At 42.2% G+C, this 25,685-nt stretch overlaps 1 protein-coding gene across 5 annotated transcripts in view; it reads left to right on the top strand.

The window, feature by feature from the left end:
• Positions 1-25,685, top strand: part of CRIM1 (cysteine rich transmembrane BMP regulator 1) — a 189,150-nt gene that overhangs the window by 34,051 nt on the left and 129,414 nt on the right. For all 5 annotated transcript variants that reach the window (XM_019447655.2, XM_019447646.2, XM_019447635.2 and 2 more), the window contains exon 2: positions 6,421-6,594. In XM_019447655.2, coding sequence (XP_019303200.1) covers positions 6,421-6,594 — 174 coding nt within the window. The remainder of the gene's footprint in view (positions 1-6,420; positions 6,595-25,685) is intronic.

The raw sequence follows: 25,685 nt of genomic DNA, 5'->3' as shown, positions 1-25,685 counted from the left end.
TCTCTTAAGCTTCTCTCTCTTCCTAGTAGCTTCCTGCTATCAAAAAGGAAATTATTGTTTTATTCATACGCTTGGTACGATTTTGGTTGAAATGGTAGAAAATTGTACTGTAAACTCCTGCTTCCTAGCATCTTGGATCCGTAGCCCTTTGCCTAGTTCTTGGTGTATGATAGATGCCATTATCTGTTTGAGGAACGAATAATTGGTGGATGGATGGATGGATGGATGGATGGATGAATTTGCATTCTGTAGTTCATCTCTGGTCCTCTTTTGTTATTGTAAGGTGTCTGACAAAAATTACAGCAGTGGAACATACACTTATCATAAATTGACTTTGTAAATTGGATCCTGTTCGTTTTTCAGAGAATTCCTCACTTGGACATAATATGAATCAGTGGTCATGTTTGTTTGCTCTATATTTAGAGATTTGCATCAGTTTAAGAAGCTAGTCTTCCAAAAATGTTTGTGAGCGTAATTTAGTATTTCCGTCATTTTAGACCTCGGGTTTGTCCACTCTGGTATACAGTTACATGTGCCTAACATGGTTTCACTTTGTGGAAATGCCTGTAAAACAGATTTTTGCGACATGAATCATTTCTACCGATAACCATAATTTTGCCCTTCCTGCTTTGTGCTGATTACAGCACCAGGAAGAGGGAGAGGGAAGCACTGACTTTTGGGACATCCGCCTTAAGCTTGAAGCAGAGAGAATGAAAACTCACTGCATTAGATTCCTCCTTGAGCAGAAATGAATGCCTGATAACAGCCAGCCCAGAGCTGGGGGAGTTAAGAGCAGCAATTTTACATTACACTGGAGTTTCTAGGCTGGCATGGAAAGAGATGCCAGTATTAGCTATTTGCATCTTACTGTAGCCACAGGGATATGTGAACAGCTGGAGAATTAATTTGATATATATTCCCAGAAGCTTCTCCTCTGCCAACAGAATTCCATTACTGTGAGCTTCTGAGTGTGTACTGTGAGTTTGTTTCTTGCCTTTTAATATCTGCTATGGCATATTTCTGGTAAGTGGATTGCCACATAATGGGGTGCAGCTATATCTTGGTTTGGAGTAAACTCCATTAACCTAAGCTGATACAAGGTAGAAAAGGTAAGGCTTTGAATATACAAATGCCTCTGCCTTCAGGAAGTCAGAGATTTTAGGTGAACACACAGTACTGTGTCCAGTAAATGCAGTCACACCTGAAGCATTTTATTCCATATTAGTGGAATTTCAGACACCAGCACGCAGATGGAAAGATATTTTGAAGGCCAGAGAGGTGGGATCCAGGATTAGTCAGGCCAGGGTTGCCGTGGCTGGTTCCTAGAGCTCCTGGACCTGCTGTTTCCCAGATGTGAAGTTGGATGTCTCCATACTCTGGATGTTTTCCACATCCTCTTCCCCAATGCCCTCTTTCCTACCCTCAGGATTGAAACTCCTAACTAGCCCTTGCATTTAAAATCTTTTTTTTTTTTAATTTATTTTTTAATGTTTATTTGAGAGAGAGAGAGAGAGTGAGAGAGTGAGAGTGTGCAAGCGTGAGTGGGAGAGGGGCAGAGAGAGAGGGAGACACAGAATCACAGAATCCGAAGCAGGCTCCAGGCTCTAGGCTCTGAGCTGTGAGCACAGAGCCTGATGCGGAGCTCAAACCCACGAACTATGAGATCATGACCGGAGCCGAAGTCGGATGCTTAACCAACTGAGCCACTCAGGCGCCCCAAAATGTTTTACGTCAAATGTGGAAGGAGGGAGTTTCAAGCATCATCAAGAATCCTAGATGATGATTTGTGGAATAGAAAGAACCAATCCAAGACAAGACTGAATGTGACTGTTGGAAGGACAGGTGTTTTTGCTTTGGCACCATGTGTGCACTCTTAAAAAACACATTCTGCAAAATCATTTACTACACTAAAAACAAGAGGGATGTTGGGAAGGATCGGGTTAAGGACAGGTCAGTCAAAACCTATGGAACTGTATACAGAGAAGATAAATACAGACAATGAGAGTCCAAGTAAAAATACTGACACAGGTAAGCCCCCCCCATAGCATTTGCACCTGGAGCCCGGACAGCCCACCCTTTGCTTGCAGCCCTACATACTCCCAGGCTCCTACTGCTTCCTTCAGGGCCTGGGACCTTGAAGACAGTCACTTCCAATAGAGACCAGGGTGATCAGAATTAAACCTAAGATCCAAGGGTAGTTTCTTCATCATATTTAAATACAGGGGAAATGTCTCTAGTTTTTTCATTTGCATTTGTAACCTGCCTGCGTAGTTTAATGTCATGGAAAGTTCAGCCACTAGAGCAGTCATTTCTTGCACCAAAAAAAGAAATTTAAACAAGATCATCAGCCTTTTCTTAAGGTGTTCGTTATTGCTAAGACTTTTCCTTTCATTGTGAGAAAACTTGCTCTTGATCTTTTCATAGCATTAATGTGCTGAAAAAAATCAGGTATGAGTCTATGCAACTTTTGCATTTTATTGACTTCGTTTTCCTTTTTCCCAATTACATATTGGCTAAATCCCACTAAAGGGGTATGTCTGTTTATGGTTTAGCGTAACCGTCAGGAGAAGAGGTACCCGACGTCCTTTGTTATCTCTCAGACTTGGAGCCTATGCTGTCTTGGCCCAGGTGTTATCAGCAAGACATGCTCTTTAGACAGCAACCCCTGGGCGATCCCAAGACCTTTTCAGGTAATACATGAGGTCCAAACTGTTTTCATAGCAGTATAAAAATATTACCTTTATTCTGTGTGACAGCATTTGCAAAGGCACTGGTGATCAGGCTGCTGATATCTTAGCGTGACACCATGTACGTATGTCCCTGCCACTCATTACACATCTTCTTACGTATCATGTTACTGTTCTGGGGGGTGAAATGGGACAAGTGTGTGAAGTAATTCTGTTTCAGAAATACCTGAAATACAGTGGTTGTCTCGAAGTAAAGCATCATATTTTGAGATGTCTTCTAAACATCCAAGTGGAGATGTCCCATTAGCAGTTATACATACCTGTCTTTTCACTGCAGTACTTAACGTATTTGGACATGTTTGAACATGCATGAATTTTAATTCATACATGAAATCATTAGATTTCTCTCCTATTTAGAAAAATAATTCAACATCCTGATTTGGTAATTTGCAGGAGTTACAAACTAAAAGATACATTTGCAGAGGTATCTCAGTGATCTTTTCAGGCTAGGAGACTATCTTGTCACCTGGAGAGTACCCAGAAAAAAGAAAAAAAAAAAACTACTTGAAATAAATATTTAAAGGGCAGTACTCCTGTTTTTAACTTCTTTTTTTCACCTGCTGACCGGTCCAAGGAGAAATCAGGAATCAGAGAATTAGAGCCTTGATCCTTGGGTCATATATGTGGATGTACATAAGAGAGATTTAAAAATATCAAATTTGCCAGGCACTGTCAAAAGAACTCTTGGGCCCAGATTTGATTTCTGTAATCAAACCTCACTAAATCTTTGCTTTGAATCCCTGTTGATTGGCCGTTAAATTAAAGTATGATGTCCTGTGATAGAAAAACATAGAAGTCTTTGTCTCCAAAGCATGTTGTACTTGATCTTATAAAGCAGTGGTTGCTAAGGGAACTATTTGCCAAGAAGGAAAACAAAGTATTGATTAGAGTGGGGGCATAGAATTGAAAAACTTTCCTCAGAAAAGAAAATAAAGGTATATAAGACATCTTGGGGTTCAGAGTCCAGTGCTTCCTAACTAGACATGGTGGCCTAACATTTTTGAGGAGATGGTCAGGCTTCCCTCTGCACACTCACGAGCAGGCTCTTGCTGCTGCCGACAGCCTTCTCCTGGGAACAAAGCAGGAATCAGTAAGGAGCCAGGAAGAGTGTCAACTGCCATTTTTTAATTGTGATTCCACATTCAGGGAAAATGGTCTTCCTCGAAAACGCATGGACCATAACATTGACCAGACCAATGACATGAAATACGTGACTGGATTTATAGTATAGTGTGTGTGTGTGTGCGCGCGCGCATACATGCACACATATATATGTTACAGTACTATATATACAGTTATTGAACACTGTATTAAGTTCTGGGGTCAAGGGGATTCAAAGTTGGATGAGATCTGACTTCTACACACAAGGACTCTTACCTAGTGGGGAAGTTTGACTTACATAAAGCTATCGTCATAGGGGACCAGAGGTCGGCGCACATGCCTGAGGAAGCATGGAGAAGACTTCTCCAAAAAGGTGATGTTTGAACTGGGTGTTCAAGGATGAATAGGAGTTACGGGCGGAAGGGAAAGGAAGGGTTCTAGGCAGATGATACTCCATGAGCAAAGGTGTGGAAGCAGTGATGAAGAGTTTGTAGTGAGAATTGCAGTGTGCCTAGGGCATTGGGATATGTGAGGGCTTGGTGAAAGAGAAGTCTGTAGAAGTAGAAGCCATATGATGAAGAACCTTTTATTCTGCAATAAGAAGTTTGGGCTTTTCCTTGTTGGCAAAAGAGAACCACGGGGCAGGTTTGTTTTTTGAGGGCGATGACTGGGGTGATGGTGTGGGGAATGGGGCCATGGAGGGACAAGAGGATGGTGGCTGGGAGACAGGTGAGAGAGGATGTTGCAGTCCTTTTAGGACAATGATGTCTTCGGGGAATTCTAGTTCTAATGGAGGAAAGGGGGGTTTACTGTGGGGGAAAATTGGAATCCACTCGATTTGGTGATAGATTAACTGTGTACATATTTATAAAAAAAGGAATAAAAATTTCTTTTTAGAATATGATGGGGGAAAAGAGAAACAGAAATAAAGGAGAGATAGAAGAGAAGAGGTAGTTTTCTAGTGGGTCAGATGTTACTTGATTTCTTATAAGTTTCTAAGTTCCTAGGGTTGAACTAACTTGGAGTTACAAATGTGAATATAAAGTCCCCAAAATGTCTTCATGACAAATGTCACTGAACTAGATTAGGGGAGTGGTACTAATAGCATGTTCAACTGCCACGTATTCTATACTGTAGCCGAAGACTAAATTATCACCTACGTTTCCGTGTTGTCTCATTGTGTTCTTTTCTGGTTTTCCTTTCAGGGCAATTTAGTAATTTTACTGTTGTCTTGAAGATAGGAATGCACCTTCGTGTGTTTACACGTTATTTCTAAACGCAAATACAGGCTAAACAGGAAAACAGATTTTAAAACAGATAAGTGGTGTTTTTGTTGAAACTTCTAAAATCGTTTTTACTAAGAGTTGAGACGTGGATCAAATAAGTGAGCCTGATCTGAAATCAGAAGAGAGGAGGTTTTCTATTTTCCGTTTTCAAAGAATTGCCATGAAGCTCTTTATGTTGTAAATGATGCCTTTCTAAAGACTCATTGACAAGAAGATTATTTCAGTGAGGGAGAACTGCCTTTGGCCTAACTTATGCAGTGAGTTAATGATGTCACCAGAAGTAAAATTTAGCTGTAAAAAAATTATAGCCATTTGTTTACACTGTCTTCTAGGAAAACACTTTCTGAAGATGGCTTTATACCTGCCGCAGTTTGCAACATATTTAAGATATCTTAAATTCAAACACTTTTAAAAATTCACTCCAGATATGGTTATCAGAAACATGTTTACTCTTTAACAGTTAGTACCCGGTCAAGGCAGGATAAAGCATCTATTAAAGATAATGTTAAGGGGGGGAAACTGATAAAATGTCCCAGAGATTCGTAGAGTCTGGTTTCCTAGAAGAGGTGTTTGAACTATGAAGAGTAGCATTAAAGATTGAGTCAGCCTGTGATTCTGTCATGCTTGTTTCATTTGAGCTGAATCCCATGAAAGTAGGTCTGAGATCTCCTTTGTTTCTTATACTTGACTCCATTCCATGACCAGGATACTGATTTGATCTTAGCCTAGCCTTCACTAAACTGTGGCCCTGGCTTTGGTTTTGGGCATTGGTGGACATGAGCATCCGAACTGAAATGCGTTGGAGAAATATCCACTGTGGTATCTGTTCTCGATTCTTTTGGTGGTCTTCGTTTTTATGTTTATTAGTTGTCTTGATGTGTTAAGTTGCAGAGCTGTTTTAAACCTATAGCTAGTCTCTACCAGATGGAGTAAAAAAAAAATTGTAGATTTATTCATTTTGTAGATTGACAAATGTGACTCCTGTGATTTTGTTGAAAGTAGGAAAATCCAGGAATCTTTGTTTAAAATAACACATAAGAGAGGTGGTAGTTTTTGATCCCAAAACACTGGCTATTTAATGTCTGCACGTGTGGCTGTATTTCCTTTTTCTCGCTTACTAGGAGATTGGGTTTCATTCGTTTGTCAAATTGCAGCCAAATCGCTTTTCATAAATTGAGGTGTCAATATCAGGTGTTAATCTTGACATCTTTGCACACTTTTGCTCTCAAACAGGCCTTTGAATGAAGCTGCAAGCAAATATTATGTGGCTGTTCATTGTTTTACAGATGAGAACTGGGACGATGACCAACTGCTTGGTTTTGAACCCTGCAACGAAAACCTCGTGTCTGGCTGCAATATAATCAATGGGAAATGCGAATGTGACACCATTCGAACCTGCAACAATCCCTTTGAGTTTCCGAGGAAGGATATGTGCCTTTCAGCTTTGAAGAGGATTGAAGGTAAGTACTGATTTTTTACAACTGTGAGGCCTAGCACCGTGTGACTCCGAGTGGTGGTGGTGTTTGAGCTTGAAGAGGCAGAGACACACTTGCAGAGGTTGGTAGCTTTTAGAACCGCAAACAGAATGCAGAAAGTTGACTGGGTGCTGATGTGATGATGTGTGTGTTGTGTGCACACGTGCATTTGTGTTCCTGGATGCCGTGGAACGGGGTAGTGCTGTCGTCGCATGAGCAGGGCGGTCCGTGCCAGCTTGCCTGGGTCACCTCTGCGTAATGGATGATTTCACGAGTGGTGTGCTTGAGATCGGCATCTGTCGTCACCAGGTCCATTCCGCTTGATTTACCATAGCATGGTGTTCCATGAGGAGGGTGCTAATTAGAAACGCAGCTCATCTGGCAAGAATGTGTATCTCTTTAGCAGAGACGGGAGGATCACACGGTGATGGTTGAACACTTACGTTGAACATGGGTGTGGATGGGTCATTGGGTGCTTCACCTGTGAAATGAAGTCAGAAATTACACTAAAATAACAAGAAAATTAGGGGCGCCTGGATGGCTCAGTTGGTTGAGCGTCTGACTGCGGCTCAGGTCATGATCTCAAGGCTCCTGAGTTGGAGCCCCGTGTCCGGCTCTGTGCTGACAGCTCAGAGCCTGGAACCTGCATCGGAATCTGTGTCTCCCCCTCTCTTTCTGCCCCTCCTCCACTTGTGCGCGTGCTGTCTCTCTCGCTCTCTCTCTTTCTCTCTCAAAAATAAACATTAAAAAAATTTAAAAATAAACAAGAAAACTATACTAATACAGTCCATAACTTTTGCACATTGCTGCATAAAACCTAGACGAAGGGTTGGAGAGTTGGAAGTATGATTCCTAACTACAGTAATCATGGGTGGCATGCCCAGAGAGTTTGGTGCCATGGCTTGCAACCAGGCTTAACAAAGGGTGAAGCCTGGGCTTGGGTCTCAGCCCTGCCCCAGACCAGCATGGAACTTTCTTCTAGCTCCAGGTTCCTCTAGAGGGGGGAAAAAAAGAGGTGAATGAGAAAAAGAAAGAAAAGAGCTGAATGAACGTGATGTCATTCTAAGATGGAGAGATTGGTAATGTGGTTTGGAATACCAAGGATTTGTGAGGTCTCATGAGGGCAGTACAGCAGGACTGACGTTTTTGAATTGTATTAAGTTTCCAACTCCTATTAAATGATAATAGAGGATAAGAAATTTACAATAGCCTCTAAAATAGCAGAAGTACAAATTTCTCTTTGTAATTACCAATACTGCTGAATCATTAGAAGAGATTATAGTAGGAAACAATAGAAATAAAATTTTAGAACTGCAGAGAGTCTTAGGTAGATACCATTTAGTCTGGCCCTTAAATTTGAGAATTGGAGAACTGAGCTCCACGCAGTTGGTCAGTAAGAAGCCTAGGAGTAACCATGTCACGTGTTCTCATCTACGTCATCACGTTAGACAGCATGTTCCCTAACTCGTTTTCATTGTCTTGTGGCTCTGCCCTCACCCCTGTCCCTACCTCACTGCCTTCCGAGAAAAAAAGTATTTCGCCTATCTTAGTGTACGTAAACTTTCAGGGAGATAGATGTAGTTAGTGGTCAAATATCTAGTTAGACATACTTAAAATCACATTATATTAAGTAATATAGCAATTTAGATTATTTTTGCCACTCTTCATTTCACAAAGCTGGGTTTTTTGTTTTTTGTTTGTTTTGTTTTGGTTTTTTTCCTCAAATGTTTTAAATGCGTCACTGTCGCTGTCGCTGTCATTGTCCTCTTTTGGGCTACCTTCCAAGTCCTATAACACCCTATTCTTCAGCACACTCTCTTCCCTACTGTCTAAATTGTTTGAGATGTAGCAGATTTTGAATTTAAGTTAGCACATGAAGTTTTGTTCAGAACTCTGTGTCTTTTGACATAAAACTGGGACAGTTGCATTTTTAATTAGTTAGGTGTATATTTATGATCTTTACGGTGTGGAAATTAATGGCATTGATTTTTAAAGTGATTCTAAATAGGCTGTTTACAAGATCTAGCACTTTCCAATTTTGAGAGCATTCCCTCAGGAATAATTACTGTAGCTGATTAAATTTCTTTACCTTTTGTTGTTGTTAACAGATTCTGTCAGATGGCCTCTATGTAATCCAAAAGTAGAATTGGTTGAGGTCATTTAAGGTTAATGTATCTTCTACTTTTGTGTTTTTCAAAATAAAGCACCTGCAATATTCAAGATCTTATAAGAAGTCAGTATTAGGGATTTCCCTTTCCTGAGAAACAAGTTTGAAGGAAAAAGCTCAACTATATTCAAGTTTATATTGCATATGAAAGAATTAGTGATGGAATACTGCTGTATCCAATTAAGTCGTTAATAGCAATGGAGACTTGGAATACTTATAGCAGTTTAGGGCCAGAGAAGTGTGGCCCGGAGTTGCAGGGAAGGGTGTGGAGGAGGTAGAGGCGGAACGATTTAGAACATGCATGGTGATGGATTCTAGGAAGGAGAACAATGTGGACAAAAGAATGCAACCTAGAAATGAGGCCGCATGCCTCATGTAAGGCATGTGGGACGCTGGTCTAAGAGAACGAGGTTTTATATTGACAGGTTATAGGAAATAAAGATGGGGAGGCGGCCTGGGACCAGGCGGCCTGGGACCGGCAGCTTCAAACAAGGAGCTTAAGCCTGGTAATAGGAACTATCAGAAACCACTGCAGTTCTATGAGCAGAGCCTGGCGAAGTCAGTGATGGGCAGACTGGGGTGGTGGGGTTAGCCGGGGAGATACTGCAGTCCGGAGGCTCGCCGGAGAACTGGTTCAGTTACTGAGACGCAGGGCCAAGAGAGACTGGACTGGGGGCTAGTGGGGAAACAGCAAGGAAGAGGTGGGTACGCACCGTTTTGCTGAAAGAACCTACGGTATCTGCTGACAGGGGAAGGATGAAAATGCACGAAGATGATTCTAGGCTTCCCAACCTGCAATGCCACAAGAATGATAGTACAGGTTATGGAGGTGGGGAGACTTCTGAGATGTTTGTGACGACGTGGAACTGGAGAATGGGGCGTTTGTTTTAGGGAGACGTAGAGTCCAGAGGGGCTTTAAATCTGTGATAGATACAACAGCACGTTTAATGACAATGATCTAGTAAGAAGTGAGAAAGCAGTTAATGTAAGAAAACGCGTGATTTGCAGGAATAAAGTGAGGAGAGAGGAGCATGATTGTTTCGTTTTCTCAGAGACGGTACAGACAGCAAGGTCATCCGCTGACTCTGAGGGGGAAAAGAGGTGTGAAATACTGAGGAGGGGGAGAGGGAGAATGTAAATTCATCTCAGAGAGGGGCAGGTGCATTAACCAGGGAAGCGGATTAGGGTCCCCACTAGTGCCCACAGCTTACTTGAGGCTAGCGGTTATAAATTTGCAAGGCAGCCCGCCAACAGTCGTGTGCCCCCTCCAGCCGTGGTGCAGATGCAGTGGGGGTGGAGGGAGCTGGGTTTGACCAGGGGTGGGAGTTTCCCGGTACATTTGATAGGAAGAGAGGGGCCCAGAGCCGGAGGGTCACGCAGGAGAGTGTTGCTGTGATAGACGGGCCCCCTGGGTCAGGAAGGACAGAGCGGCGAATGGGGAAGACACAACTCTGTGCGGCAGGCGCGCAGTCTCTCATCGCGTGTGCTTCACGCCCACGAGGTTTTATTTTTTAAAGGGGTAAAGGAAGAGTGATCGAAAGTGGCAGCGAGAACACAGGGGACACCGGCCCCACCCTCAGGTTTGTGGAGTGTGGGAGATGAAGCCATCTCTACTTGAGAGGACGTCAAGGGGACAGAGTAGCCAGGGAGTACCAGGTTTCAGTTAAGACACAAAGGTGAGGGGACAATGATGGCAGAGGGGACTCCGGTGATGACAGACCCATGAGTTCTAGAAGGCATGGTAGAAGGATTTGGGAGGGAGGGTTGTGCAGGGCGTGGATGAATTTTGCAGAGCCCAGTGAAGATAAGAATCCAGTAACGATGGGTGACCTGGTAGTTTAGACTTGGTTCTTGGTGTTCTCTTGTGGGAAGATGAATAGTTAGTTCTGGTTAAAGCCTTCTTTTTAGGCCCATTCTTCTGGGCACTTTGTAGAGCTTACATGTACAGTGTTGGGGGTGGGGCAGAAAGAATAGTATTCTGGCCAGAATGTAATGAGAAAACACGGGTCTCCCATTTCCATGCTTTGGGAGTAAATTCTGAGCATGAGTTCCAAACATAATGACATCAACACTTTAAAAAATGTGTGGATGTCCTTGCAGGGCATTTCAATATCATATTTATAGGTTTATAAAGAATACTGGCAATTTCTGGGTATTAAAAAGTTACTATGTTTTGCTTAATTCATTTAAAAGGGAAAGAGGGGCGCCTGGGTGGCTCAGTTGGTTAACCATCCGGCTTCAGCTCAGGTCATGCTCTTACAGTTAGTGAGTTCGAGCCCCACATGGGGCTGTCAGCACAGAGCCGCTCCAGATCCTCTGTCCCCCCCCTCTGCCCGTCCCCGTCTCATGCTCGCTCACGCTCTCTCTCTCTCTCTCTCAAAAATTAGTAACAATATAAAACAATTTTTTAATTTAAAAAAAAATTTAAAGGGAAGGAGTTGGTCCTGGATTTTACCAAATGTTTCCTTTCCTAAAATATATGAACAAGTCACCATAAAATCAGTTTGTCACGAATTTAGAGACAACAGGATACAACCATCCATGGCTCCATGCAGAATGGTTTGCCAGAATCCTGTGTATTTCTTCAAGGAGAAGGAAGTCTAATAAATGGAATGACCTGCAGGTCATATCACCTTGATAATAAAACATAATAATTCTATGCTTCACTGTCTGTTCATCCTTGGTTTGGTCTGTGCTGTACTGAGCTTCACGAAAGTTCAATTGTTGTACCATCAGAGGAGGGGACAAAACTAGTGAGAGCAGTACCCGTCTCTGCAGTTGCTGCAAGGGTTTTCTGGAGGGGCTGCTCTGAGCTTAATAATTACAGTCAGAGTGGATACGAAAGATTTCCATGATACAGTGAAGAAGGTGGGCCTTTAAGTTTGTATATGTCTCCATGTTGGGGTCAGTGGCTTTTCTTTTTTTTTTTTTTTTTTAATTTTTTTTTTTTTTTTAACGTTTATTTATTTTTGAGACAGAGAGACATAGCATGAACGGGGGAGGGTCAGAGAGAGGGAGACACAGAATCTGAAACAGGCTCCAGGCTCTGAGCTGTCAGCACAGAGCCCGACGCGGGGCTCGAACTCACGGACCATGAGATCATGACCTGAGCCGAAGTCGGCCGCCCAACCGACTGAGCCACCCAGGTGCCCCAATTTTCTAAAAAATTAATATAATTTAGGGTGGTCATGAAATCGAAAAGTAATCAGAAGTATGAAAACAAGTTCAGAGAAGGATGTAAATCACCCTGGAAAACATTCGATATTCATTCGTCCAGCAAATATTTGAGTGCCGACTCTGTACTGGGCACAGTTCTAGTGGCCAGGGGTACAGCTGTCATGGAGCTTACGTTCAGAAGGGGAGAGGTGACGTGAAAACGCAAAAATGAACGGAGAATGCCGTACAATGTGAGAGGAGCTATGAAAAGCAATAATTAGGATGATACGAGAATCACTAGGATTACTGAGAAAATTGCTTTCAGATATGGGGGTCAGGGAAGTTTCCCATGAAGGGAGAGCATTCGCAGTGAAATCTGAACGTAAGAGAGCATCAAATTTAGGATGGTCTGACAGGAGAGCCTTCCGTTCAGAAGGAACTGCGAGTGTGAAAGTTCTGAGCCAGCTTGGCGTGTTGAAAGAATAACAAGAAACAGCAAGGTCAGTGAGACTGGAATGTCATGGGGGAGGGGCAGAGGGTGGAGGCCACATCACACGATGTAAGTGATGGTCAGGTGAGTGGCTTTTGTGATGAGGACATAGGGAAGCTATGTTAGAGGGTCGTGAACTGGATGCAACCTAACTTGATTTGTGTGGCTTAAAAAAATGAATCTGGTGGAGACGTGTAGGAGGTGGCAAGATACAAGAGTGGAAACAGTCACAGGTAGGGGGCGTTCTTTTAGTAATTCAGGGAAGAAGTAATGGTGGCTCAGACTTCAGAGCTGGAGATAAAGGGAAGGGTGGATTTGAGATATAATTTCGAACTAGATTTGTTGATGGGTTACGCCTAGGGCGTGAGGGAAAGAGGAATCAAGAAAGTACTCTTAGATTTGGGGTTTTAAGCAGGGTGTGGTGCTCTTTACTAGGAGCAGGAGATTTAAGGAAGACTCCAGAGTTTTGTTTTGGACAAAACCCAAAGCTCTACCCAAGTAGAGCTATTTGTCACTTAAGAAATTTTTAATGTAATTAACTCATTAAGTAGCTCCATGCTAAGTATACGGAGGACTGCAAAGATCTACATCCCTGAGAAGTCAGTCCTTTTCACACGGAGGTATAACTTTGTCGGGAGATTCTAGAGAAAACTAAAATCAACCCAGTCCATGCGGATTTATCATCAGCCAGAGACTAGTTGAAGTGATATCTGTGTGGGATGCATAAAGTGTGTTCTTAAATATACTTTTTGGGTATCGTATCACACATCATGTGGATTACTGGAATAGTATAGATTATGTGAAATTTATTCCTATTTGGAGCCACATAATGAACATTTTACAAAAGGGAGAAGACACTTAGGTTTTAAGAAATTTCTCCTTTAGTTTTAGCTAAAAGCACTTGGAGGCAATGTTAAATGGTTTATAATTTGGGGGTGTATTTACTATTTTCCTTCTACAAGTTATTTTAGAGAAAAGAGAGTAAAAAATTGGCATGTGATACTTGACATCGTTGTATTGAGTAAACAAATAAGAACTGTTCGATAGTCATAAAATGGATGAATCAAGGAGGGCTGTGTGGAGTAATTGGTGACTGAGTCCAACTCGGAGAAATGTGTTGGGTGGCTCAGCAGAAGGGAAGGGAGAATATAAGAGCAGCCTTGGAGATGGAAAGGGGAGGATGGGCAGAAGGGTCCAGATGGGAGGAATTAGAGTGGTCAAGGCAGTGGGCTTTAGTGGCTGGTTGACTTTGGAGCATGAGGAAATGGAAGACTGCCCGATGGGGAGGCGGGAGTGATTGTCAGGATAGATGTTTCAGGGGTGTCATGGCCAGAATATGATGCTTATGGGGCATGCAGGTTGGTCTGTTGAGTGGTGATATCCACTAGAATGGATTACAGGCAGAGCAGCTGTAGGGGAGTTTGGATGCAGTGGATATTAAGTTTGTTTTATTGTGTTTGAGGTGTCTTTGGAGATCAAGGGGAAGATAGGACTTAGGAGCCTAGAACTCAGAAGCCTGGAGATAAGGATTGTGTCATCGTCCCCTGTAGAGTGCGGTGCTGTTAATGACTTGAGTATGGAAGTGATGTGAAGATCAGAGGTTGATGTGACAATAATGTGTGTGATGGAGGACGAAAGTGGCCGGCCATGTTCGCACACCAAGAGGGAGATGAAAGGGCCTCTGTAGCGATAGTGGTGCGGGAAGTGTAACACCAGCACAGGGAGAGGGAGCCCGTGGACCGTTGCTGGCGGCTAACCTCAAACACAACTGTTGGTGTCCATGATAGTGGGAGGTTAAAAGGGAATGTATCATTTTAACTATTAACAATTGATGGATTGACTGATTTGTACTCCCTTGTTCAAAAAAGGCTTTAAAAGTGTTTGGGAGTGCAGAAGCTGGTCAGATGCATCCTTGAGATTAGAGCCATCCAGGGTAGGACACTAGGATGAGTAGACAATTGGATGGGAAAATAAAGAAGCAGCACTGTGGATAGTCATGGGCTCTTTCAGTCTGGAAGAACACTCTCCTCATTGTCTACAAGTACCTTCTGCGTCTGCTGTTTTCATTTTAGAGCTGCTCTCTTTCTTCATTCATGTATTAACTCAAAGTATCTTAAGCACATGATGTATCACTACACCTCAGATTCCCAGCTGGACTTTGTTTTGCATCTGATGGGCCATTTTCTAAATGACCCTGAAAGTGCAGATGCATAAATTAAATCACGTTTTAGATACCCTATAGGAGCTTGCTTTTGATTTTTTTTTATTTTTTTCTTTTAAAAATGTCTTCAATGGTATTTTTAAGCATTTACCTGTCTTGTAAACTTACATTGCATGAAATATATATGCTTGGGCAGAAATTAAAGATAAGTAAGAAGATGAGAGGATTTGTATATATAGTTAGATACCTATAGTTTTTTTTTCTTCTTATGTATTTGTTTTTTAAGTTTATTTATTTTGAAAGAGAGAGTGCATGTGTGCACGAGTACATGTGCAAGCTGGAGAGAGGCAGAGAGAGAGAGGGAGAGAGAGAATCCCAAGCAGGCTCCACGCTGTCCACACAGAGCCCAACATAGGGCTTGATCTCACGGATAGTGAGATCATGACCCGAGCCACAATCAAGAGTCAGATGCTTAACCCCCTGTGAACCACCCAGGCGTCCCTGAAGCTAAACTAATTTTGACATAGAGACAAATGACTTCTGTTTTATGGACTTTTTCCTTTCAGGTTTTAAAAACCTAGATAACAGTTGCTTCAGCGCCTTAATTTTTATAAATTATTCTGTGCTCCAGATTTACTGTTTCAATCCTCCCTAAGGAAATGTTAATATTATGTGAGCTGATTATTCCATTTTTAGTGTTTTATATTGCACTTATTTTTTTTTCACACAAGTGTAAGTGCTACATTTACACTTATTTTAAGAAATAAGTGCTTATCTTTTTCTCAGTCTGTAGCCTGTAGTACAGCGGTGCCCTGTGAGGCCTCATCAGATAGTCTACCTTGTGATGCCATCTGTAATATTTGTTAATTAGTATTTAGAAGGAAATTGGATACTGTCTACTTTTATTCATAAAACTTTATTCTCAGACTTTTTGTGTTTGGAGTGGGGATGATGCTCCCCCCAAAACACTCAAGGAAACGTGATCAAACGGAGATGGGCGCGTCGTTTAACACTTGTTCCATCTTTGAGGTGGTGCAACCAAATTCCCTCTTGGCCCCCTGGCCGCCGGAGCCATGCTGGATGGAGACACGTTAGCTGCAGCAGGACATGTGCTGCCATCCCATAATAAAAATGTAAGGACGACAGAGGCACCCAGCTCTGCCCTGACCCATGTTCCCACAAGGGCTGGAGGTCCACGGCGAGGCATGGGCGTCCCGTGCGCAGGAATCTCCTGAGCCTTAGACCTGAGAGAGCTTAATGGACACACTGTGATTTTGACTTGCAGGGGCTGGACTAGGGCTGGGAAGAACTTCCCAGGGAGCCCCCAGGAGGAGCCGTGCTGCCACACTCTGAGTAGCAGAGTCCCAGAGGGTTTGTGTGAATCTGCCTCCCTGTGAGGGAGGCACATCTGAGAGAACGTCATTGTGCTTCCTGCCGATTTCTACTACTTTCATTGCTTTTAAACACAGAGCATGTGTTTAAATACAAAGCATATGTTATAAGCCTGACTTCAAATACGGATACACAGTAATGGCCTTCTTATATAATTACGAAAATTAAAACTTTTCTCCAAAGTAAATATTAAAAGAAATTAAAACCCAATTGAGGCATTTCCTAGTGTGCGCATAGGATCACGTGACGAGGAACTAAACGAATCCCAAGACTTGGATGCTGAGGAAATTGCATTTTGTTTTTAAAAAATTTTTAACTTTATTTATTTTGAGAAAGAGAGAATGAGACAGAAAGCACATGTGTGAGCTCCAGCAGGGGGGTTGGGGGGGGGGCAGAGAGAGAGGAAGAGAGAACCCCAAGCAGGCTCTGCACTGTCAGCACAGAGCCTGATGTGGGGCTCAGTCCCATGACCCATGAGATCATGACCTGAGCCAAAAACCATGAGCCAGGCACTTACCCGACTGAGCCACCTAGGCACCACTGGGGAAGTTGTTTTTAATAAAAATTATTGTTTCTCTAACTTTACCTGTATATTAGAAATATATTTTAGACCTTAGGTGTATGTATTTCTTTAAAAAATGATATCAATCTGGGCATCTGGGTGGCTCAGTCGGTTAAGCGTCCGACTTTGGCTCAGGTCATGATCTCACGGTTTGTGAGTTCAAGCCCCATGTCGGGCTCTGTGCTGGCAGCTGGAGCCTGGAGCCTGCTTCAGATTCTGTGCCTCCCTTTCTCTCTGCCCCTCCCCTGCTCACACTCTTATCTCTCTCTCTCTCTCTGAAAAATAAATAAAAATATAAATAAATTATATTAATCTGCATGGTATTAAATGTCATTATCCCCAAATCTTTTCTACTATAGTATTGACTATAGTAAAAATGATCCAGTAAAATCATTAATTCACAGGCTCAGCAGTACTGAAAGTCAAATTTTATGTTCCCCCCAAATATAACTGCAGTGCACTGTGAGATTGTGATCTAGCACAGTTAAATTTATGAAGTCCTTATAATTTGTCAGTACTGTAAGTATTTGGTTGAAAGAAGGATAGACATGGGGTTAGTTATAGAACATTTTAGGGAAAAAACCTTTGGGAAGTACTTGGCCTTTCAAATCTGTTATATAATCCTCACTAATAGAATATATGAGCTTAACTACTTTAAAAAAAAAAAAAAAGGATTCTCTCAGACTCTGGTTCGTCCTTCTGTGGAAGCCGAGCCTGCTGCACGGCAGGAACGGTGTCTCCCCTACTTCACAACTTCCACCAATTCATAATTTTCAAGTTAGTCACGCACTTCATTAAAGTTACTCATTGCAGATTGTTTTTCTTAGGGTAGTTCTATCTGAAACCAGTGTTATGCTTGTGAATGGATTGCTTTCGCTCCTATAAATAGTTTAAAAAATTATTTTCGAGGAATTCAGTTACCAGTGCTTATCACATATGGAAACACTAACCCTTCCCTTGTCCACGTAGAAAAAGCCATTTAACCTTCCCCTCCAGGTGGACGAGGGTCCTCGTTACCACGATTTTGATTTTTCCCTTAGCTGTCCAAGTGCCGTTAAAGATGCGTCTTTCATTTAGACAGTAAGGCTTTTATGCAGCTTTAAATCTGTATTGCTGTCCCCCTCTCTTTGTAAAAACAGTCAAAAATTGATAATGTGATACATCTTTTCTTCTTTGGAGCACGTATATAAAGTCACTTTGAAATCTAAATATACGTGTTTCATTTTGAATTCCATCAATGCCACAGGGAAAGAAAGCATAGACACCGTTATTTATTTTCATAAGTAGTAGACTATTTAGGTTGACAACTAAATCAGTATTTTAGAATTTTATGTTATAGGTACAAATTGTTGTTTTGGTGTCTTGATAACTGGTACAAGGGGGAGAAAAAGGACTACCAAAAGGCGGAAACCAGTTTCAAATGTCTGCGAAATCAAAACAGGAAACTCAAGGAACTTGGCATGAGACCAGTTGGAGAGGAGCAGTTGTTTGAATAATTATACCTGCATTTTAACTGTTGGAAGTCATACAGTGACCTTCTGGTTGTTGTGATTTCTTGTGCCCAGCAAAAAAAAAAAAAAAAAAAAAAGTCCTGATTAAATATTTTATATCCTAGTGCTTAAGAGAGGAGTGTGCGTGTCTGTGTCTGTGTAGAGGAGCATTTTATTCAGCCCCAGTGGTGTTACAATAAATGGTATAGGGGCCCCTGGCTCAGTTGAGTAAGCATCTGACTTCGGCTCAGGTCATGATCTCACCGTTCGTGAGTTCGAGCCCTGTGTCGGGCTATGTGCTGACAGCTCAGAGCCTGGAGCCTGCTTCAGATTCTCTGTCTCCCTCTCTCTCTGCCCCTCCCCTGCTCATGCTCTGTCTCCCTCTCCTTCAAAAATAAATAAACATTAAAAAAAAATTTTTTTTTAAGTGGTATAAAAAACCAAATCTTCAATCTGACCCTTGGAATGATGCTTTCTGTGCAGTTACAAGTAAATAGGCAGTAATGTTCTGTACCACCATGTTTCCCCCACCCCTCCTTTGCTTTAACTCATTCTGTGTGATTCCAAGCTGTGTACAACCCAGACGTCCGTCTGTCCTCTCCTTGTTCCTGCTCCTGGGTTAGGATGGGAGTACCGGGAGTTGTAGGCGAACAGTTTTTGCTACAAGCGGATGCTTGTTTCAAGTTTAAATACTGTGTTGTTAGTATATATTTTTGAAAACCCACTTACTATTAAAGGACAGAAAAAACCCTGGTGCTTTCAGTCAGATAAATGGTGTTTTTTGGGGGCCAAGCTTAGAACGTTTCCATTTCCATCTTGGCCTTTAGCAGGTGAATGTCTCCACTTCTGGGTAACCCTGAGCAGGCCCTTGCATATTTGTGGTTTCTGACTTGGCTGTAGGTGACCTTTCAGTTATTCCCAGGGCTTGGCGGGTGCTCTGTCATGAAGAGCTGCTGAGTCGCTGCTCTGCCCAGCTGTGTCCTGCTAACCTGGCCCCCACAAGGGTTTTCCCTGCCACAAGCAAAGGATCTGGAATCCTGGCCTTCTGAGCTGCTGCAAAGGGAGCCTGACCACTCCCCGCAGCATGGCCCCCTTCCTCTGAGAAGGGTGGGAGCTGCACCTTCTGTGTCCTCCTGTCCCTGGCTGGCTGTCTCCGTCAACCACCTGGAGGGTGTGGGCCACCAGGAGTGGTCACTCCCAAACTCAGGCCGTGAAAAACCTCATTACTTAGTGTCATTAGTGCTCCAAAACCATAATCTGGGATCCTGGACGAGGCAGTCAAGCTTGATGGTTTTAATTTGCAGTCCATCAAAAAGTGATCATGTCAAATATCCGTTAATTCTATCAATATAGGTAAGGATTCTTTGGGAGGCGATGTGTTTTTAACCTGTTTCCAGGCTTGCCAGTATTTCGTAGTTAATACTACCTTGATTAAGAGGTCTTCCAGGAAAGAAAAACTTTTTGGAAAAAAGAGGGTTTTAATTTTTAAGCCAGCAAGGAAATCTATTAATGGAAGGAGACAGGGCCGAATGCATGCCATCACACATAAAGGTAAACTCCGAGTCAAAGCTACGGTTTCTCCCACTTCTTAGTGGAAGTTAGTGGAGCCAACCTTAGGTGAAAATAGCGAAGATTGCCAATTTGTCTCTTTTCTTCAGTGGCCCCGTTCTGTTCTTTCAGTTTTCTTCCCACCTCAGAAGCCCAACCTCCTCTCTCTCTCTTTACTACCAGCTCCTATAATCTAGGCAGAATGTTAAATTATTTACCCTTATTGATTGATTACACTCGAGTGGTACCTCGGCCAGTATTTCCATTTTGATCCTTTCTAATTGTGAAATTCCTCTGAAAGGAACTCAGCCCAGAAGGAGGAAAGCTCTTTAGGATGAAGCAAGGATCCTGGAAGTTTGTCCTGGCCCATCCTGAGTGTGTCCCCACACCTGGAGAGCGTGGGCCCAGGGCCGGCCCAGCTGCACTGCTGTTTTTGTGGTGATACAGGAAGAATCCTGTCCCAAGAATGTGGCTGTAGCAAGGACTCAGTGGCCTTTCCCACTCTGAAAAGGGTTGTGTATGGTAGGTCTTCTAGAAGATACTAAGAAACAAAAAATAAATCAAAGCTCATTTTAACCAGTTTAAAAGCTATTTTATGATTCATAGACATATTGTTTTTATTGCTAGAACTGATGCCTGTATCTTCTTTGTGGAATTTATAACTCTCTCAAGAAAGGTGTTTAAGACCACTAAAATTCAATATTTGGGGCTTTTAAAAGAAATATTCTAATGAACATAAAATGTGACTCATTCCCTAGTTCATACTGATGACAAAGTGTGCTGTACTGAGCATTTGAATAGTTTTGAAACCTATGAGACCATTCTTTTAATGGTTCAGGCGCTCTATTCACATCGGTTGTTGATAGATCTAAAGCTGGGGATATATTCTATGACCTTCCTGGCTTTTGATTTACAGTCTCTGTTGCTAAGTGTTTTTTGCATTGGGAGGAAGTAACAGCTACAAGTAGTGCCTGTAAAGTTGGAAGAGGGAAGGAATTAACATGTGATGAATTAATATTTGTGTGAATTTGTAAGAGACTGGAATGTTCCTTTAAATCGTGGATGTGTTTTTTGTTTCTGGCTGACAACTTCCTAGTTTTCCTACACTTCATTATTCTTTTCTTGGTCGCTGGAATTTTTTTTTTAATTTCCCGAAAAGCAAGTAAAGTGCTTTCTCCTTATCAGTAACGTTTCTTTTCCTGTTCCAGTAACAAAAGAACAATACAAGAATTTAATACTGTTAAAAAATTGATACTTCTTCTTAATATATCCATATATTTGTCTGTAGATAAAATCCAAGTTTTATAGACATAAAGAAAAGCTATGTGTCAGTAAAATGAGCTCATATTTTATCATGTTCTTCTTAGGTTCCCCCCCCCCCCCCCCTCCCTTTTACTCAGCTTGAAAAATGAAATCATTTTTTCTCCTCTTCAAAATCTGTTCCCATGTTCTGTCATTGAGAGTAAAAGTCCTGGAAATAAGAAGGATGGGTAAGACCACTGGTGGTTCCCTTAACAGAAGGACATGTTAAAGGCGTGTAGCGTATCTTCTGATCTCGTTTATGTATTTGTATTATAGAAAAGATTATTATTTACCATTCCTGCTGCTTTGGCAAAAAAAAAAAAAATCTGCCTCACAAACTTTTATAAATATCAGGGGTGTGTTTTTGCAACATGAAAGGATGCTTGTTTCAGTGTTTTGGTGTAGTTTGAGTTCATGACAGACGTGCATAGAAAGAGGCTTCTACAAATATCCTTGAAACTAGGTTGAGTAGGGGCACTGGTGACCTGTTCCATGGTGGTCCTACTGTGGCCTCAGGGGACTGTGCTTGCTTACTTTCTAAGGCATGAGGCAAAATCTAATAGTCTCAGTTGTGCCTGACCCAGATCTGGGCAATTAGTGAGGTTTTCATACTTTCTAACTACTTTGCCTGTGACATTGAAAGTGATATTTATCTCTGTGGTGGTAAAAAGAAGATACGATATTACTGCATTTATGTGTTCTCAGTGCCTTTTGGCATTCCGATTGCTAATCACGGTGGAACCTTCTGAATGCTTTCTGATTGAGAGCCAATTTGTTTCTGTTCTGTCAGGAATTTTTCAAAGGAAATTAGGCCGTGGGGTCACACCTCAGTGCAACACAGAACTCCCAGAAATGTTACCTGTGTGTTTTCTCATGCCTCCTGGCCTGGCTTCATGTCTGCTTAAATTCAAGGCTTATAATAAGTCCTTGGGGGTCCTTCAGATATTTCAATAAGTAAGCAAACATCTTTAATCTGGAGAGTATACCTCATGTCGTCTCTCTCTAATAGTGTGTGCCCATGTGTGTTAGGAAACATGTTTTTTCTGGGAAAAAAAAATCATGTCACATGTGCATGTGTGTATTTTCTGTACCAAAAGCACATCGTATCACACACGTTCCACGTACACGTGTGACTCTATAGCTAGATACATACAAGCACACGTACGTGCCAGGTGACCTAACAGGTAATACGTGGAAATAAGTACAACCGTATAATTTTTATCTTGACGCGTGTATGTCTGTATTTCCCTATATGTTATTAAATGTGACAGTGCTGATAATAGTGTTTACATTTTTTGCTTAAGAGTTTCCTGAAAATTTTGCTTTTCTTTGATGGTAGAAATTAGTCCTAGAATCTAACCCGCAGCTATACATTCCAGCGTTTCTTTATAAGAATTGGCGTAACATCATGCACTTTGTGACTAGCTTACGGAAGAGAAGGCAAGACTCTTCAAATAAATATTATTCCAACTTCTTCCACTTTCATTTCCCTTATCGCCATAGCAACCACACCCAACTTTGCTATTAAACCGTGTTGTCTATCTGCTTCCTACATGCTAGTGAAGCTGACCCTATTGAGTAGCAAGGGAAGTATGAGAGATAAAGTTGAAAACTGCTTTCCTTTTGTTGACATTTCTAGAGCAACAAGTCAGAAGGCTTTTGTTCCTTTGGGTAGACAAGAGCTGCTACGGGTCATGATTAGATGGTATGTCCTTTAGTAACCATGATGACTCCCAGCAGAATTATTTAAAACATTCCAGTAAATAACCCAGAATTCTGGTAAACAAAAAAGGAGTGGTGGTTAACTTACAAAGTGTGTTGCAATTTTCTATATATGGCAAGGAGAATACTGGGGAAGAACGTTAGAGTCAACATAGGATAAAGGTGCCCAGATTTCTGAGATTAAGCTATTTTGGACCAGCCTCAGTGAAATGGTGTTTTTTTAGGAGTCTCCATATATGGCCCTTCAGAGCTCTGCCGTGGGAGTTCCTTGCTCTATTTTATTGCTCTCTTGGTTGATATGAGATCTTTCTAGTATCTTTTAGTCGTATCACTCATCAACTCAGAGCAATTTTTTTTTTTAACGTTTGTTTATTTTTGAGACAGAGACAGCGTGCGAGTGAGGGAGGAGCAGAGAGAGAGGGAAACACAGAATCCGAAACAGGCTCCAGGCTCTGAGCTATCAGCGATGCAGGGGTTCGAACCCATGAACCGTGAGATCATGACCTGAGCCGAAGTCGGACGCTCAACCGACTGAGCCACCCAGGCGCGCCAACTCAGAGGGATTTTTAATTAAGTCACATACTAACTTGATGCTCCATGGTTTCATGTCATCCGTTCTTGAGTCCTGTTAACCTTTCCATCGAGACTTTTGTCATCTCTTAAAAGAATTCCTTTGGGATAGGAGTCCTATCACCACGTGGGGTAGCCCATTTGATGGACGTTTTCTGAACATAGTGTAACATGATTGATCTTGCTGTATGTCTCATGGTCTGAGATACTGTTTTCTATGACCAGAAAACACATTTGAGGTCTTTATAAATCTTAAGTGCCTCCTTAAAGAGAAGAGAAATAAGATGATTATATCTCACATTATTTACTGTTATGTGTAGCATCAAAAATAAATGAATGTCCCCAGGGGGAAAAAAGAGTTATAAAATGAGAACACAGACATGCGGAGGGATTAAGGCGCAGTGAGCTTACGAATGACTTGATTTTCTTACTGGCATTGCGGAAGGGCTCAGGCTGTCAGGGAAATGAACCGATCTGTATTAATGTAAAGTACCAGAAATTCAAATCAATCCTGTTTGCAAGTGATACCAGGGTTTTCTTTGAATGCTGCTGGATAGACCCTGCTTGTTAAATGTCAGCTAGATCTATGTCCCTGGTGCACATAAACTGAGAGGGCCACAAAAATATCCATCCTGGGCTTTAAAATATTTAAACCCTTTAATGTTCTTTTGACCTTCAGTTAAAGGACATAGTCACAAAACAGAGGAAATGCCTTAAATTCTAGCATCTGGGTTTGTTTCTTTATACTTCTTTGGCACAGTTACAACAGTAGAGCTTTCTTTCCTTTAATTTTTTTTTTCCCCAGTACAGTCAACATGGTCTTTTCACACAAGCTGGGAAGGACAGTCGTGAGGCCAAGAGCAATAGGTTTCTGCCCTGTGCTCCGAGGCAGGGCCTAATTGAATGGCTTGTTGTTTCACAGGGAGCCTAGAACCAAAGAGCCGACAGAGCCCCACACAAGTACAGATGTTCTGTGAAGTTAGATACCTGCGCATGCGCACAGAAACATACTTCTGTATACTCAGAATTCAATGCACCTCAATGCCCTAGTATTTTGAACTTCTCATGTCTTCATTACTGTATTCCTGTTACTTCATGAGGTTGTGGTTTGGGGATCTTCATTTGGTTTTTCAGCTGCTTGAAGATACTTCTTCGAGAGTTTCTTCTGTAGCTGAGACAGGAAACTAGTCTAATTGAAGTCCCTGTAAAGCATATGTATTTTGGCTCTGTAAGTATTTCAGCCATATTTGTCATTGATCACTAGTGAGAGGTCACTGAAAACTTTAGGGAGTGGAGTAATGGCCTCTGACATCCCATTAAATACTCCTATCAAAACAGTAAGCTGGAGACATTTTCCCATTTACACATTCCCTCAGCTTTACATCCAATAATTGTGTGTGTGTGTGTGTGTGTGTGTCAGCTTTTCTTGAGATTTTGAATAACAGGAAGCAACATCCCCTAGGTGTTCTTTCCCATAGGAGTTGAGTTTGGTAGCATATGCCCCTCCCGACAGGGGTTGACCTTAGCCACTCGGCGCCGCAGACCCTCAGGCTTTGGCATCGCTGTTGTTTGTTTGTGTGCTTTTTGAGGGGTTCTGACGCGAAAAAGTTAGGAAGCAATACTAATATGCACAGATGTTAACAGATTTAGAATTAGCCTTCAGAGTCGCTCTCAAAAACCGTCTGAGTCACAAAAGCTGGTTTTGTCTGAGGTTTATAGAGTGAATGTATTTATCCTATAAACTCCTGTTGAAGGGAATGGTCATCTGCCCCTAGCAAATGCCTATGTAATCTCCCCTAATTCATGCATTCTTTCATTTAACAAGTATTTATTGAGCACCTGCTCTGTGTCAGACGCTGTGCTAAATACAGAGTGCATGGGACAGACAGGGTCCCAGTCCCCCAAAGCTTCTAGTCTGATGGGAAAAAATAAATAAAAGTCATAAATGAGAGTGTGTGAGTGCAGTTGGGTAACAGAATGCCAAGACCAAGAGAGGATGGCTTGAGAAAGTCTCCGAAGAGATGATGTTTAGGTTGGACTGAGAGCTAGGAAGGAGCAGGCTGTGTAAGAGCCTGGGGAAGAACATTCTGGGCAGAGTAAACCACAGATTAGACAACCTGGTGTGGAGCTCTGTGAGTAGGGGCGGGGGCGGCGCTGTATGTAGTGAGTGAGGGTGGGGGAGGAACCCGAAGGGAAGCTGGAGAGGTAAGGAAGGACTAAATCAAATAGACTCTAAGGCCCGAGTTTGGATTTTATTCTAAGTGTAATCAGAAGCCATTAGATGGTTTTAGGCTTCCGATGGAGATGATAGGATGCCCTTTTTAAGATCAGCTTGGGCTGCTCTGTGTAAAAAGTCTTCTAGGAGGAGGCTGGAGCAAAGCCAGGGGGCTGGCTTGGGCCCTGAAGGAGAGCCAGGGGAGTGATGTGCGGCTGGACCAGAGGTTGACAGAGGAGTTGGAGAGAAGGGAGGGGTTCTGTGTGCCATCTAGAGGTATAGTTATCAAGCTTGAATTTGG

The sequence above is a fragment of the Panthera pardus genome, unplaced genomic scaffold (assembly GCF_024362965.1).
Source record: "Panthera pardus isolate Hobbes unplaced genomic scaffold, ASM2436296v1 HiC_scaffold_26, whole genome shotgun sequence".
Classification (NCBI taxonomy): domain Eukaryota; kingdom Metazoa; phylum Chordata; class Mammalia; order Carnivora; family Felidae; genus Panthera; species Panthera pardus.
This window is presented reverse-complemented; position numbering and strand designations above follow the sequence as displayed.